The 15,734-nt window shown below is 35.3% G+C and overlaps 1 protein-coding gene across 1 annotated transcript; it reads right to left on the reverse strand.

Annotated features, from left to right (window-relative positions):
* Nucleotides 1-6,019: 6,019 nt before the first annotated feature.
* LOC110309862 (olfactory receptor 4N5) lies at nt 6,020-13,637 on the reverse strand. The gene is made up of 2 exons (XM_021182595.1): nt 13,605-13,637; nt 6,020-7,567 (listed from the first exon to the last, which is right to left on the reverse strand). The coding sequence occupies exon 2, from the start codon at nt 7,559-7,561 to the stop codon at nt 6,635-6,637; it is 927 nt and encodes a 308-aa protein (XP_021038254.1). The 5' UTR covers nt 7,562-7,567; nt 13,605-13,637; the 3' UTR covers nt 6,020-6,634.
* Between the last annotated feature and the right edge of the window lie 2,097 nt (nt 13,638-15,734).

Raw genomic sequence — 15,734 nt, forward strand, 5'->3', positions numbered from 1 at the left:
TATTTTGTTCCCCTTTCTAAGAAGGAACACAGTATTCATACTTTGGTCTTCCTTCTTCATGAGTTTCATGAGTTTTGCAAATTGTACCTTGGCTATTAAAAACAATGAATTTATGAAATTCTTAGACAAATGGGTGGATCTGGAGGATATCATCCTGAGTGAGATAACCCAATCACAAAAGAACACACATGATATGCACTCACTGATAAGTGGATATTAGCCCAGAAACTTGGCATACCCAACAGTCTTTTAAATATTCATGTTTATTCCTCTAGTTCTTTGCTATCCTGGTGGTTGTGAGTGATCACTTTGAAATGGGATATCCATACCTACCCACCTCAATTTAGGGGTTATTGTGGAAGAGGGGAGGGAAGAAATAAAACAGCAGAACTGAAGAGAATGCTGCAATCTTTAGTATATGCCATTGCTGTTGAATTTATGAACCCAGAGGATCTTAGACTACTTTCTTGTCTTAATCACTCCCCTATTGTTGTAAAGAGACCAAGGCAACTTATCTAAAATAAAGTATTGAATTGGGGGGCTTGCTTATAGCTTCAAAAGGTAAACTTATTGTCATCAACAGGTAGACAGTCATAGTGGTGGTGACGTAGCTGAAGACTACATCCAGATCCATAGGCAGCAGGGAGAGAGGGAGGGAAGAAGGGAGGGAGGGAGGGAGGGAGGGAAGGAGGGAGGGGAGGAGAGAGATAGAGAGATAGAGATAGATAGATAGATAGAGAGAGAGAGAGAGAGAGAGAGAGACTAGACATGACATGAGCTTTTGAAAACCTCAAAACACCTCCCAACCATGACACACTACTTGAACAAAACCACAACTCTATTTTTTAAATATATATATATATATATATATATATATATATTTTTTTTTTTTTTACGTATTTTCCTCAATTACATTTCCAATGCTATCCCAAAAATCCCCCATACCCTCCCCCCCACTCCCCTACCCACCCATTCCCACTTTTTGACCCTGGCGTTCCCCTGTACTGGGGCATATAAAGTTTGCATGTCCAATGGCCTCACTTTCCAGTGATGGCCGAATAGGCCATCTTTTGATACATATGCAGCTAGAGTCAAGAGCTCCGGGGTACTGGTTAGTTAATGTTGTTGCACCTACAGGGTTGCAGATCTCTTTAGCTCCTTGGATACTTTCTCTAGCTCCTCCATTGGGGGCCCTGTGATCCATCCAATAGCTGACTGTGAGCATCCCTTCCTGAAATGTAAACTGTTCACCAGCTGGGGACTAAGCATGCAAATTTATGAGTCTATGGAAGGGTCATCCCTTTTCAAACTACTTCCCTGTACAAGACCACAAGATCAAACAAGTGAGAAATTCCAGAATAAATAGAGGAATGGCCCATATAGCATCACACTTAAATGAATTGCTAATGGTAACTGTTGGAGAGTTTTTGTTGTTGTTGAGAGTATGGCCATTGGTAGGTTTTAATACCTTAGTGGATGGTCTCAAATCCATGTTCATAGATATATACAGTGCTAATTAGATAGTGATATGCATATATGATAGGAATATTTTGGAAGACTCACAGGGTGCTATAGGAGAAAAAAATGAAGAGGTGGATTTTATCAAAATACTTTTTGTACATTTATGAAATCTTTTATTACTTCATATAAATTTAGTTCTCTTGAAAATGTCTGATAAAGACTGAAGAGAAATATGTTTAGAATTTTATTAGTCAGAAATAAATAACTCTGGCATAAGGCAATAAAAAAGAGGAAAAGATATATTAAATACACATGAATAAGAAATAAAAGCTCAAATTATATGTCTAAAATTAAAGACTCAATAGCATGGATAGTCACTAGATTAGATTTTATATACATATAATCCTAAGGAATCAATTATTAGATTCAGAAAAGTTCTTTGACAAAATCCAATACACTGTCACAACAAAAGTCCTGAGAGTTTAGGGACCTCAGTTTACAGCAATCCCAGAGACAACATCAACTTAAGTAGAGAGAAAGTTAGAGAAATTCCACTAAAATCAGGGACAAGACAGGTTTTCTACTCTCTGTATTCAATTTCGTACTCAAAGTCTTAGCTAGAACAATAGGGAAATTGAGGGAATACAAGTTGAAAATAAGTCAAAACTGTTTGCTGATGATTTGATAGTAAACATAAGTGACTCTAAAAATTCTACTGGGAAACTTTTACATCTGATCAATACTTTCAACAAAGTAGCTGGATAAAAATTAACTTATAAACTCAGTGGCCTTCTTATATCCAACTGATAAATGATCTGAGAAAGAAATAAAGGAAATAACCCATGACAACAGTACCATATAATGTAAAATATCTTGGAGTGTTTCTTAAAAAGCAAGTGAAAGATTTATATAATAAGAACTTCAAGCCTTTGAAGAAAGAAACTGAAGAAGATAACAGAGGATGGAAAACTCTCATGAATCAATAGAAGTAACATAGTAAAGGTGGACATTCTACCAAAAAAGTCGACAGACTCAATGCAATTCCAACATAGCTCTTCATACATCTTGAAAGGACAATTTTCAACTATTTGTATAAACAAAAAACTCAGGAGAGCTAATATACTGGGTGTCTCGCTATTCCTGATTTCAAGTTTTACTACAAAGCTATAGTAATAAAAATAGCATGGTGTTGACATTAAAGTAGTTATGTTGATCAATGGGTTAAAACCTCAGACATAAATCCATATACATATGGACATTCAATTTTTGATAAAGAATCCAAAAGTACATGCTGGAAAAAAGACAGCATTTTTAACATATGGTGCTAGCATAATTAGATGTCTGCATATGTGAAAATGTGAATAGACCAATATTTATCATCCTGCACAAAACTTAAGTTAAAATGCAACAACAATCTTAACATAAAGCCAGGTACACTGAACCTGATAGAAGAGAAGTTCAGGAATAGTTAAGAACTCACTGGCACAGGAAAAGTGCTGTCCTGGACTCCATTGGCATGCTGGTTCCTGCACGTGTCACAGCTGGCAGGAAACAACCCACAAAGAGGTGCAAATGAAGAGTCAGTTCAGCCTGACATAGTTAGTCTGGATGAAGTTTCATTAGTTTGATGCCAGGATACTTAAACCAAGTGCAATTTGAGAAAAACAGTTTCAGGCTGGGAGAAGGTATGAGATGTGGAACAGTCAGAGGGTGGAACAGGAGGGGAATAAAATCTGGAGTGTAAAACAAAAGAAATAATAATAATAATAATAATAATAATAATAATAATAATAATAATAAATAAAGTTTCCTGGTGTAATAAAATTCCTGGTGAACAAGGAAGCACAATTACTTTGAAATTCAACTAAAGGTACATATTTTCTTTTTAGAGATGGATTCTGAAGATAGGTTACCTGTATTCACTCAAAGGCCCAAAAAAGAATCTAGATTGGTTTCAGTTATATAGAGTGTAGAGGTCATTACAGGTGTTAGTCACCTCTGGTCCTTGTTAGGCAAGCCTCTGACTATCCAGACAGATAATGTAAGGGTCATTTAGACTGTTTGGTATCTCTGGTCCTAGTTTTGGGAGCTCTGGCTATACAGGTAATGCGATGGTCATCTAGATTACTAGTCATTTCCTGTCCTGGCTATGAGAGCTTGCTATGGCCTGGCCCAACAGATAACACAGGTCACTAGGCTATTAAACACCTCCAATCCCCCAGGTTTTGATAGGAAAATAGGTTACACATTGTTTTCCTCAAGAAGACAGCCCTGCATGTGTGATATTTCTGGTGGAGATTAAGGCTTAAGAACCTTCATGTTCCCAACATCCCCTCACTTCAATTTTATTCTAAATTGAGTTCTTTATTTTCTGTTTTCCCTTTTACTTTATTCTTCTGTCAAACAATAAATCATGGAGGGAGCTTCCCTTCCCTCCCCTCTATCCAGTTCCCCACATCTCCCACAGATCCACCACTCCTCCATTTCCCTTCAGAAAACAGCAGGCCTCCCAGGGATATCAACCAAACATGGCATAACAAGATGCAATAAGACTGGACACAAAACATCATAACAAGGCTGGGCAAGGCAATCTAGCAGTAGGAAAGGGATCCCAGAAGCAGGTAAAAGTGCCAGAGACCTCCCCAATTCCATGGTTGGAAATCCCACAAAACTCCTAAGCTAAACCACAACTGCACATATGCAGAGGACCTAGTACAGACCCATGCGGGATCCATGGTTGCCACGTTGGTCTTTTTTGAGCCCCCCTAAGCCCTGCTTACTTGATTCTGTGGACCTTATTCTCCTGGTATCCTCAAACCTTCTAGTACCTACACTGCTTCCTCCTTCCCTTTTGAGGTGTTCTCCGAACTCACCCTAATATTTGGCTTTGGCTCTCTATACCTGCTCCCATCAGCTTCTGGAGGAAGCTTCCCTGGTGACTATTGGTCTAGGCATCTTTTTGTTGTTATTTTTCTTTTCTTTTCTTTTCTTTTTTATTAGATGTTTTCTTCATTTACATTTCAAATGCTATCCCCTTTCCCAGTTTCCTCTCTGAAAATCCCCTATACCCATCCCCTCTCCCCCTGCTCCCCAACCTACCCACTACCACTTCCTGGCCTTGGCATTCCCTGATACTGGGGCATACAATCTTCACAAGACCAAGGGCCTCTCCTCCCAATGATGGCCAACTAGGCCATCCTCTGCTACATATGCAGCTAGAAATATGAGCTCTGAGGGTAATGGTTAGTTCATATTGTTGTTCCTCCTATAGGGCTACAGACCCCTTCAGCTCTTTGGATACTTTCTCTAGCTCTTTCATTGGGGACCCTGTGTTCCATCCAATAGATGACTTTGAGCATCCACTTCTGTATTTGCCAGGTACTGACATATAGCCTCACAGGAGACAGCTTTATCAGGGTCCTGTCAGCAAAATCTTGTTGGTATATGCAATAGTGTCTGAATTTGGTGGTGGTTTATGGGATAGATCCCCTGGTGGGATAAAACATAAATGCACACACAGACACACACACACAGACACACACACACACACACACACAAACACACATGTGTGTATATATACACATATATGTGTATATATATGTGTATATACACATACAGATAGATAGATAGATAGATCACATTTCCTTCTACTACCTATGTTTCTGCATATCTATGTGTTTTTACATGCTTGCTATTTTAAGAATTACTACAAAAAGGAGGAGACAACAGTTAACTGGGGCATCTTGCATCTAAATTTCATTTCCAACAAATGTGTGCTTGGTACTAATTTCTCTGGATGACATAGTAAGTTCTTTTATGTAGTTTTAAAAGAAATTCTCTACTGTTCTATATAATGGTGGTATAAATGTCTATTTCCCCCTGGGAATTAGTATAATATTTTTAATTTTTTTTTATTTTTTTGATTTCAAAGACAGAGTTTCTCTGTATAGCCCTGACTGTCCTGGAACTCACTTTGTAGACAAGGCTGGCCTCAAACTCAGAAATCTGCCTGCCTCTGCCTTCCAAGTGCTGCTATTAAAGGCATGCGTCACCACCACCCGGCCTAGTATAGTATTTTTAATAACTGTTACTTATACTAGAATGAAACATCTGTGAATAAGAGAACTCTGTGATGAGATTTATAAAATATAAATGAAAAAACTTATGATCTATGAGCTGGTAATATTTCTTAGCTAGTAAAGGCACATACTGCCAAGCCTGATAATCTGGGATCGATTCCAAGATTTCACACATGAGACAAAAGGAATAATATCCCTACTTCATGAATTGGAAGGATCATTATTGTTAAGATGTTTGTATTGCTGAATATTGTCGTGAGATTCAAAATAATTGCAAGCAAATATCAATTAATTATTCAAGTAACAGAAAAATCCCATCTTACTATGATACATTTACATATAGTAGAAATAAAAGTGAAGGCTTACGATAAATAAACTGTTTAATGATACAGTCTGGTAAATGTTCCCACAACTCCATTGTCCTCTATGAAAACTAAGTCTTCATTGTGTTCTCGGGGAAAAAAATTCCACATAGCAGGTTACATTCCATTTAATTTTATTTTGTTAATCATATATTTTTCTTTTATACAGAATTTTTAGTATTTGTCTTAAATCAAATAGAAAACACTGGATAATCATTATATATTTCAGTTGTATCGTTTTAGGATTTCAATAACTAAAGCTACCTAAAAACGCTCTAAAATCTCTATCTAGGTCAAGGTCTGCTGCTTCTACATCCCTTAACTATATTGTAACTATTCTCTTCCTTTTATATCCTTCAATTGTACTCAAAGCTTCAAATCTTTGAGTTCCAGTGCTTTCTGTGGTGCTTGTTTCATAACTGTTATTTGTTTCCCCTAAATACTCTTGACTTCAGTTAAAGTCTACTCAAGAATCTTACTCAATAACTAAAGTCTAAAAATACCAGAGCATTGATTCTAGTGAATTTTTCTAGTTCGAAGGTTTGGCTTGGTTTCATTCACTTGAATACAACCCTGTCTCATCTGTGTGCTTAGAATAAAGTCAGAAAACTGGAAGTACCTAACACAGCATTTGCTAAAGAACTGATTCAATGCATGAATAATTGCATAGTTTAATTAATTTAAACTGTATTCTCACTCTCTTTCTCTTCGCTTTCTCTTTCTTTTATCCACTCAGCAAATCACATACTGACTTAACAACTTCCTCATAGAAGTTTTCACTTCCTGGTTGCGAAGTGTATAGATCACAGGATTCATCAAAGGAAAGATGACCGTGTGGAAAAGGGAAACAACTTTGTCAGCTTGGAGAGCCTGGAAGGGGCGGGTATAGATAAAAATGGCAGGCCCAAACATGAGAAACACAATTATAATATGGGTGGTGCATGTAGAGATGGCTTTGCTCTTTCCTTCAGAAGAATGTCCTTTTACGTGGTAGAGAATGACAGCATAGGAGGCCAGAAGTCCCAAGAAGCATAAGAGGGTAAGTAGACCACTGTTAGAAACCATCAGGAGCTCCACAGCAAAGGTATCAGTGCAGGCTAGCTTTACAACCTGTGGAACATCACAGAAAAAGTTATCCAGCTGGTTTGGCCCACAAAAGGGCAAGTTTAGGATAAGAGCCACTTGTACAATGGAATGAGCAAAACCCCCAAGCCACAGAGCCAACAATAAGGCATAACAGACTCTAGGGTTCATGAGAGTGGAGTAGTATAAAGGACGGCATATAGCAATATAACGATCAACAGCCATCACAACAAGAAGAAACATTTCTCCTGCTCCAAGAAAGTGCAGAAAGAACAGCTGAGTGATGCAGGCTTTATAAGAAATGACTTTTTTCTCACAGAAGAAATCCACAAGCATTCTAGGAGCTACAATGAAAGAGTAGGAGGCATCCAGGAATGCCAAGTTTCCCAGAAAGAAGTAAAGTGGAGCTGTGAGTCCAGAGTCTGATCTAATGGTGAAAATGATAAGAAAATTCCCAGGGAGAATTATTAGGTAGAAAACTGAAATCAGTGCGAAGACCAGGAGTTGAGCTTCTTGAGACTGGGTCAGGCCAAGTAGGATGAATTCTGTTACTACTGAGCTGTTCTTGGTCTCCATCACTTCCTAATCCGTAGAATAAAACATGTTATTATACGTGCCTTTTCTTCTGTTTCTCAACTCAAATCCACATGAAAGCAGTGCTTGCCATAACCAGTGCACCACAGTTTAAACCACTTCTACTAACCCATTTTCCTAATACTCACTAAGATACTGTTCTTTTATAGATACTTCCATTCCCACTTAACTTCATGTTTCTACATACCTGTAATTTTAGGATTATGCACTAAATTTCATAGCTACATCAACCAATCTTTTGTTATTTTTCCTTCTGTTAGTCATGACTCTTTTTTTTTTGGCTAGAATATTTGCTTTTTTTGCCTTCTTTGTATAATCACAAAGAAAACTGCATTTTAAATAGTTTCTCTACTTCACTTTCTATGACATGCATCATTTCCTTTCTGCAATTTTAAATTGCTGTTTTCCCTGACATTGCTGTTTTATTGCCTGTTGAAGGTCAGCTTCAATACAACAGGTTTAACTGAGGAGTGTGGCTTTGATGACTTGGGTTGGTGCTAATAGCCGCAGATGGGGATCAGCACTAGTAGAGCTGACAGAGAGGTTGGGGGGAGACTCAGTTCAGGTAGCAACTGATGGGGACTGCTCAGGTATCTAGTGACTAGAGAAATAAAGAGAGGAAAAATCACACACACACACATACACACACACACACACACACACACACACACACACACACACACACAGAGGAGTGGATGATGCAAGACAAGCTCCAGTGAGCAGGCTCCAACAAGTGAGTTCCTTCAATTTCACACATACATACATACATATATACATACATACATACATACATACATACAGACAGACAGACAGACAGACAGACACATTCATGCACTGTGTGGGTGGAGCAAAGCTCAAACCAGTTTACACATATACTTACACACATTTTTGGTGGATGGACCAAACTCCAATGAGTTGACTTCAACCACTTTACTTACACAAACATACATTTGATGGATGGAAGCAAAGCTTCAACAAGCACACTCCAACCATTTTACACACACACACACATATATACACACATATATATTACAAACTCTAATAAGTTGGCTCCAACAACTTTATTTTCTTCTTCCATAGATTTTATATCCCAGAAAAATCTTTCAAGCAACATAGAATTGTACTGTGATTTAGTTCTATTTTTCTTTTTGAGAATTACTATGAAAAAACCCAATATGTTTCCAAATACCTTTACATGAAAAAAACATTGCATAGAACATATAAAGAAAACAAACAATTCCCAAGAATCCATGTACAACTAAGCAACTTGTTATAGACTAACAAAGTATAAGCAAGCAAGGTAATTTTCTAAACCAGTTTTTCTTACTGGCAGACAGCAACTTTCAGATCAATTATTTTATCATTCATCATTAAAGGAATCTTACCAAAATCTTAAAAGATCACAATCTACAATTTTATATAAGAAACAATCAGTCATTTATATTTTAAATCCTCAGAATGAACATCTACTCATCAGCAAATTTTATTAAATCACATCAGGAAGCTGGGGGCAAAAATGTGTAGAAGATGTTCATTATCTTGATCCTGAGCTCAGCTTCAGGAAAAGAATTTTGTCAGTCAGTCCTACCATTCTTCTTGTTCCCTGACCTAAAAATCAAAACAAAACAGAGCAAAAAACCAAAAACCAACCAAACAAAACTCTAGGTTAACTATTAGGACCGTACCTTTCTGAACTCAAATTGCCTCTAAGATTTTCTACATTAGAACCACTAGCAAAACCATCTTAACCCATTTTGCCTAACACCTTATTTTTCCAAATGCTTTCTAAGGATGGTGGTCATAGCTGACAATCTTCGTTTCTAAGTTATTTACTAGCATGGTGATTGAATCATTAATCTGCTCCAGCCCCAATGCCTAAGAAAGATCAGGCACTATAATTGTGAGTGCCAGAGATACTGCCCAGTAAAGTACTGGCAGCCCCTTTAGAGTTTTTATACAGCCTTTAGATTAGTAGCGATGTGACTCCACAACAGTAACAAGTTCTCAGGACACTTAAAGAGTTGTGGCCTCTTTGAGGGACATCCATGTTGGTTGTACTAATGGGTGGACCACATTCTATGAGTTCCAAAGCTGCTTGTTGTTCTTCCTGAATGGCCTTCAATAGTTGCTTATGTGCATTCTGACCTCTAATCTTGTTGTCAGGATCTCAAAAAAAAAAAAAAATCAATACCTTCACTTCACTTATAGGTGTCCTCCTAATTATATATCTGACTATCCAAACTTACATGTACATTCTATGCCTAAATTCTTGTCATTACCTTTTAGGAGGATTTGCTTTTGATTTATTGATAATATACCTATTTCTATATCTAAGAATGGTACCAAAATGATATCTTTCCCACAATTTTTGGCATATTGTACCTCTCATCAGTACATGTAAAATATTTGATGATCTCAACTAATAAAACAGAGCAGGAAATGGACACGAAGAAGTTATATTCAAATGTGATCCTTTAATAATTTAGAAAATGGAAAAATTATCATTAATTTTAAATATGTAATGAGTTAATTTGTTATCATTGCCAAGTAATAGGGGACATGCATATTTATTGTTTAAGGATTAGAAAATTATTAGTTCTATTAATTATTAGAATTTCCTTTAGCCACAACAAATTATGGCACTGCTTATTAAAACATTCTTCCTCTGTGTTTGTAAATTTTGCATTAGTAAGAGTTATATTTATGCTATAAAAATCTGATTCATTTTTATCTGAATATTATTTATCAGAGTAGAGTGTAACCAGTCCAGAAATGTGCACATGAAGATCCATTTTGGCACATAAAATAATGGAACTACTCTATATATACTTAAAAAATCTTATATTGTGCCATAATTCTATGATGCCATACTTCTAAGAAAAAAAACATTGGGACAAGTGGTTATATTTTTTGAGCCTGTGCATGCTCTATTTTAAAAATATATGCCTTAAAACACAAACTAATATTTATCAGAACAAATCACCATAATGTGGCACACAAAATCATGTCCTCAAACAAAAACAATATCATGCAACAGTTTCAGATGAAAGCAAATTGGAAATAAAAAAAATCAATGAATTACTGAAGGATGTTAAAATATAAGTCATCTGAAATAGTATGTGTCTGAGGGGAGATGGTCACAAATACAAGTTATGTGAACTCTCCAAGATGGAAGCAGAAACTTGATGAGGTACTGATTAGGTTCTGAACTGAAATGGAGGTTCACAATGTACATGAGAGTTTTAATATTATGAAAGTAATTTAGCAATGTGCATATTTCTTAAATATATTTATGATCAACAAATAATACACTTAAATGGTGAATACTTATCAAATGCTGTTTATGTCAGTATGTTTAAGATTGATGGTTAATTTTGAGGGATAATTTCAAACAGGGCAGATTTTTTATTAAATTTGGCAGAAATCATTAATAATCTTTCCATGTTAGTAGAGAGAAGGAGAAAGAAAAATGAAAAGTCAACTTGAAAAGTCCTTAAAGAGAATTTGTGAGTAATTTTGGCACCATTGTGTACTACTACTACTACTACTACTACTACTACTACTACAACACACACACACACACACACACACACACATATACTTATAGGTGAGTAGTAACATTGTAATTATAGTGCCTAAATGTTGTGGAACAAGTAAGTAGAATGCATGAGCACATACTTAGACACACCCATACATATGGAAAAGTATAAAGTCACATAAATTTAAGTGTAATCAAACTTAATGAGGAAAAAATTTTTTCTTTGATCTCTTTGAACTCATTGCAGAGTTTCTTTGTCATTTATTTATCTGTATGTCTGCTCACCATCACATGCATGCCACACTGAGTGTAAAATTCTTTCAGAAAAATAAGCTCTGAGTTCTCTTTCCTATTTATACATTGTGACATCACAACACTGATACACAGTTAATTTTCTGACACTTCTCCACATTTATGATTCGAAGACTTAAGCATTACTGAGAGGAGCCATCTTTTCTTCTTTGTTATTTTCTGCATTTACCTTAACTCCCGCTCCCTATCATACAGAAATCTGTGTTATTGAATATCTTTAGCCAACCTCTTCTCCTCTTTTGTTCCCATTGGTTTCAGTGTTTGCTTCAGTGATTCTCAAATTGTGTTCCCTGTAATTGGGAATAGGGATGGAACAACTGGGCATTTATCCATACAAATTAAGTTCTAAGGAGAGAAGTTTGAAACAATGTATTGCAGAAGAATGAGTGTTTTATTCCAGTCAACTAAGATGATAAACGGTTGATTGTTAGTGTAGGCTAAGATAGAAGCCTCAATTCTTTGCAGTTTTGAAATTTGCTAATTTCAACTGATTAAACAACAACAACAAATGCAATTTGCATTGAAAATACATATTCAGAAGATACAACTTTCTCCCTTTTTTCTCAGGGTTCATTCACATAGGCACTGTTAGGCAACACAGCATGCAATCATTCCCAAAGCCAAAATCCCAGGAGCAAGCTTTCTATGCTAACCGTGCACTTCCTCTCCTTCCTTTCCTTCTCTATCATCTTGATGGTTTTTCTCATGATCCTTCTTTTTTATTTGATTTCTGACATCCTAGATTTCAATTCGTGTACTCTTATACATGTGTTTTGGTTTCATTGTTTATTTTTCTTGCAATGCATTTCTCCAATTTTTCTGTCCCTTTGCTATTTTCTCAACACCTCTCAATCCCCATACTCTTTGAGTTAGTAGTTTTTGCTTTGTTCTCTAAACTTACCAGCTAGTTATGTTCAAACAAGAATTAGTTATAAAAGAGGTTCTTAATGTGAAAAAGAGCAAAGAAAGTTTGGACAAAGGAAAGTGAATGGGGAAATGATGTAGTTATACTGTCAAAAATAAAATAATTAAAAATGTACACACACACACACAAAATCTTCCACTGGGTTTAAGGTCTGGATCACTTTAACTATTGCACAGTAAAGACTTCCCAAATGTCTATCTTGATGGGTTCAGTAATAATTGGCAATGTTTCTCTCACTTGTCAATGCTGAGCCTTTTCTTCTGAATTTTATCTTCTTTCAAATGTTTTCATCTAAATTACTCACAAATCACTCGCCATTCTCTTTCATGGTTTTTCTCTTTCTAACTCATCTTAGAACAAATGATGTTCTTTTTCTTTCTCAAAATACATCTCTAATTAATATACTTGCTAAATAACATGTTATATCTGTAATTCAGTCACTATATAATTTTAGAATAGATATGGATTTCTTTAAAGTATGCAGTTGCATCTAAGGAGGAGAATAAACTTTTCTGCTTTTCTCAAAAGTAGACAGTACTTATTAAAATAACTGGATTAGTAGTCAGTGCTGAGCTGACCTAAGAAAAAATTCAGTGATTAGATAAATTATGCTACAATATGATGAATTGCTATATTGGTGGAGTTTTTCTGATTGCCCTTGTGTTGGCCTCAGGGTCTCAGACAGATTTCTGCAAACAAATTACTGAATTACTCTTTCTGAATTTCAGTTCCTCAAGTTTGATTCTTGTATTGCTCTATGCTAGGATCACTGTACAAAACAAAACCAGTTCACATAAGCAGGGTTACAAGGTGATTTGCAAACCCATTAAGTTTGTTGTAAGCGTAAGCTTACTTACTTTTTCTGATATAAAGTGGTGCTAATCTCTTTATTCACTTTATTTTAGTTCAGTATTGGGGAAGATCCATAGTTTATATTAGATTCAAATTAAAATTAAGTTTGGGAATACCAAAGTTTGGGAATACCAAATACTGTTATTTCCATTTGTTTTAAATAAAATATTAACCTCTTCAGTTTTGGGCATTAGACATGAAATTTATTTAATTATTATTATTATTTAATGAGGGTAGGAAATAGTACACAGCTGAATTTAGTGCTCAGTCTTACTCTTTTTCAACAGCATTGATCTGCATTCATGATTTCATTCCAAAAGTAGTCCCATAAAAATATAGCTGCTTTTCTACTTATTTGTATATATTATATAAATATAGATAATGACAAATAATTTCACCTTAGTAGCAGTCCAATATTTTCAAAAAAGTAGCTGTTCTTTTCCATTCATGGGAAAAAATGAACTGATCATGTAAAAGTTTTCTTTAAATAGGTTTTCTCATATTGGTGAATCTTTAGATTATGAAATCTCCTCTTCAAATTTGAGATGCAAAACAAAATGTGCTTGGGGATTTTGTTAGCACTTGTTTAATACAAAAGGGAATTAATTGAACAACAAGCCAAACAGGCAAAAAAAAAATCCCATGTACTTTTTAAGTACTATATGGTCAAGAAAGATGGCATCTCAGACATCACTGTTCATGACACAGTTTTAAATTTTCCAATGATCAAAAACAGCTACAATGGTATAACAATTAAGTTTACAAGGGAAAAGAAACAAAATATCCATGTGCCTAACAACAGTCAATTCATGTTTATGAAGAAATTAATTAGTAAGCCTCAGTCAGTAATAAGTATACCAGAATACGAATACATTAAGTGACAAGACAATATTACATGTACTATGTATCATTTCTTTGAAAGAATAATGTTCTTCCTTATGGTGATTGCAGTCCAGTTCCTCTTTGAATGCCATCTTAAACAAAAGAATAAATTATTTGTTTTAATATTTGTATTACATATGTTAATTTTGTTTATAATATATTTCTATTATCTTTGGGCTGTATGATTCATATGGTTCTCTTTCTCAGTTAAAGATTAGTGAATATTTTGTTTTGTCTTGCTTGATTTTGGTAATTTTTTTGTCCCATTAGTTCTTTGTTTGTTTATATTTTTGTGTTTTTGTCTTGACTTTAAAGTTTTTGATTCTTGTCTCTTGGTCTGAGAGAGAGAGAGTTAGGTGGTTAGGGATAGAGGGAGGATCTAAGATGTGTTGTGGGAGAGAAAACATGATCAAAACATATGTGAAGGATATTGTATTTAAAAGATTTAAAGGATAGCACATAAAAGTAAAATATTTAATAATAATAATTATTTCTGTGTTTTCATTAATTTAAATGAATTTGAATTTTGGTGTTTTGAATGTAAATAAATCTAAATTTAACTTTACACAATTAATTCAATGCATTTACATATACCTTTATTTAAACTTTTGTTCAGTTTAGCCACAGGTATAGTAATATTTAAAAGTGAATTAAAAACTTAAGTACAGCAGGACCATTTTATCATATTTTCTTTTTCCTTACAGAGATTGTGTTGAAACATATAATATTTCTCTGCTGAAAATAAATAACATTATACATACATCACTAGTTTTATGTGAAAATACATAAAATGAATATTCAGAAATACAGTAACTTATAAACACAGGAAAACTGGAGTAAAAGAGCAAAAGAAACACAAGTAAGAAACAAATACTTAGAGCCACCACCCTGGTGACCTGTCCTGGGAACATGTGTTCCCGCTGCTTCCCTACACTACCGCCAGAACACTGTCTTTGTGCGGAGAACCAGAGCTTATGCTGTGAACCCCATCTTCTCACTTTAAGAACTCTTGTTCCTCTTTACTTCCATCTGAGGACCTTAATCTCCTACTCCATTTCATGAACTTCATGCTCTGTGTGTGTGTGTGTGTGTGTGAGTGTGTGTGTGTGTGTGTATGTGTGTGTGTATGTGCGTGTCTATGTATGCATCAGCCTACTTTCCAGGCCCTTTCCCTAAGTTCCAGTTTGTGTTGCACTCACTCACCACACTAAGGGCCCTGGGCTACTCCACTCCTTCTAACCACCTCCACTGTCTTTGGTTTTCTGTATTCTTCTTGTATCTGTACGAGTACTTTTTTTCTTAATTTGGCAAAATTTTATTCTACATGCTTATTAAAGATCTAGTTTATGCCATTGATCTGGGATTATTCTCTCTCATCTATGCCTACAATGTAAAGGTTTGGTCTTTTCATGGTATATATCATTTCCTGTATATTTCTTCCCCATGTTTTTTATTTTATTTACTTATTTTATCTAGATCTTATGTTATCATTGTTTCTTTGTTTTAATATTCTCTCTTCTGTTAGATTCATTCCCCTTGCAAAACAAATCCCTTGAGTTTTATGGCCGATTTAATGGGCTGAAAGCTCCATTTCCTTTCAACTTGAGTTTTCTTCAATGTTTCTGTCTCTTCATTGTATTCAATCT

The sequence above is a fragment of the Mus caroli genome, chromosome 14 (genome assembly GCF_900094665.2).
Source record: "Mus caroli chromosome 14, CAROLI_EIJ_v1.1, whole genome shotgun sequence".
NCBI lineage: Eukaryota > Metazoa > Chordata > Mammalia > Rodentia > Muridae > Mus > Mus caroli.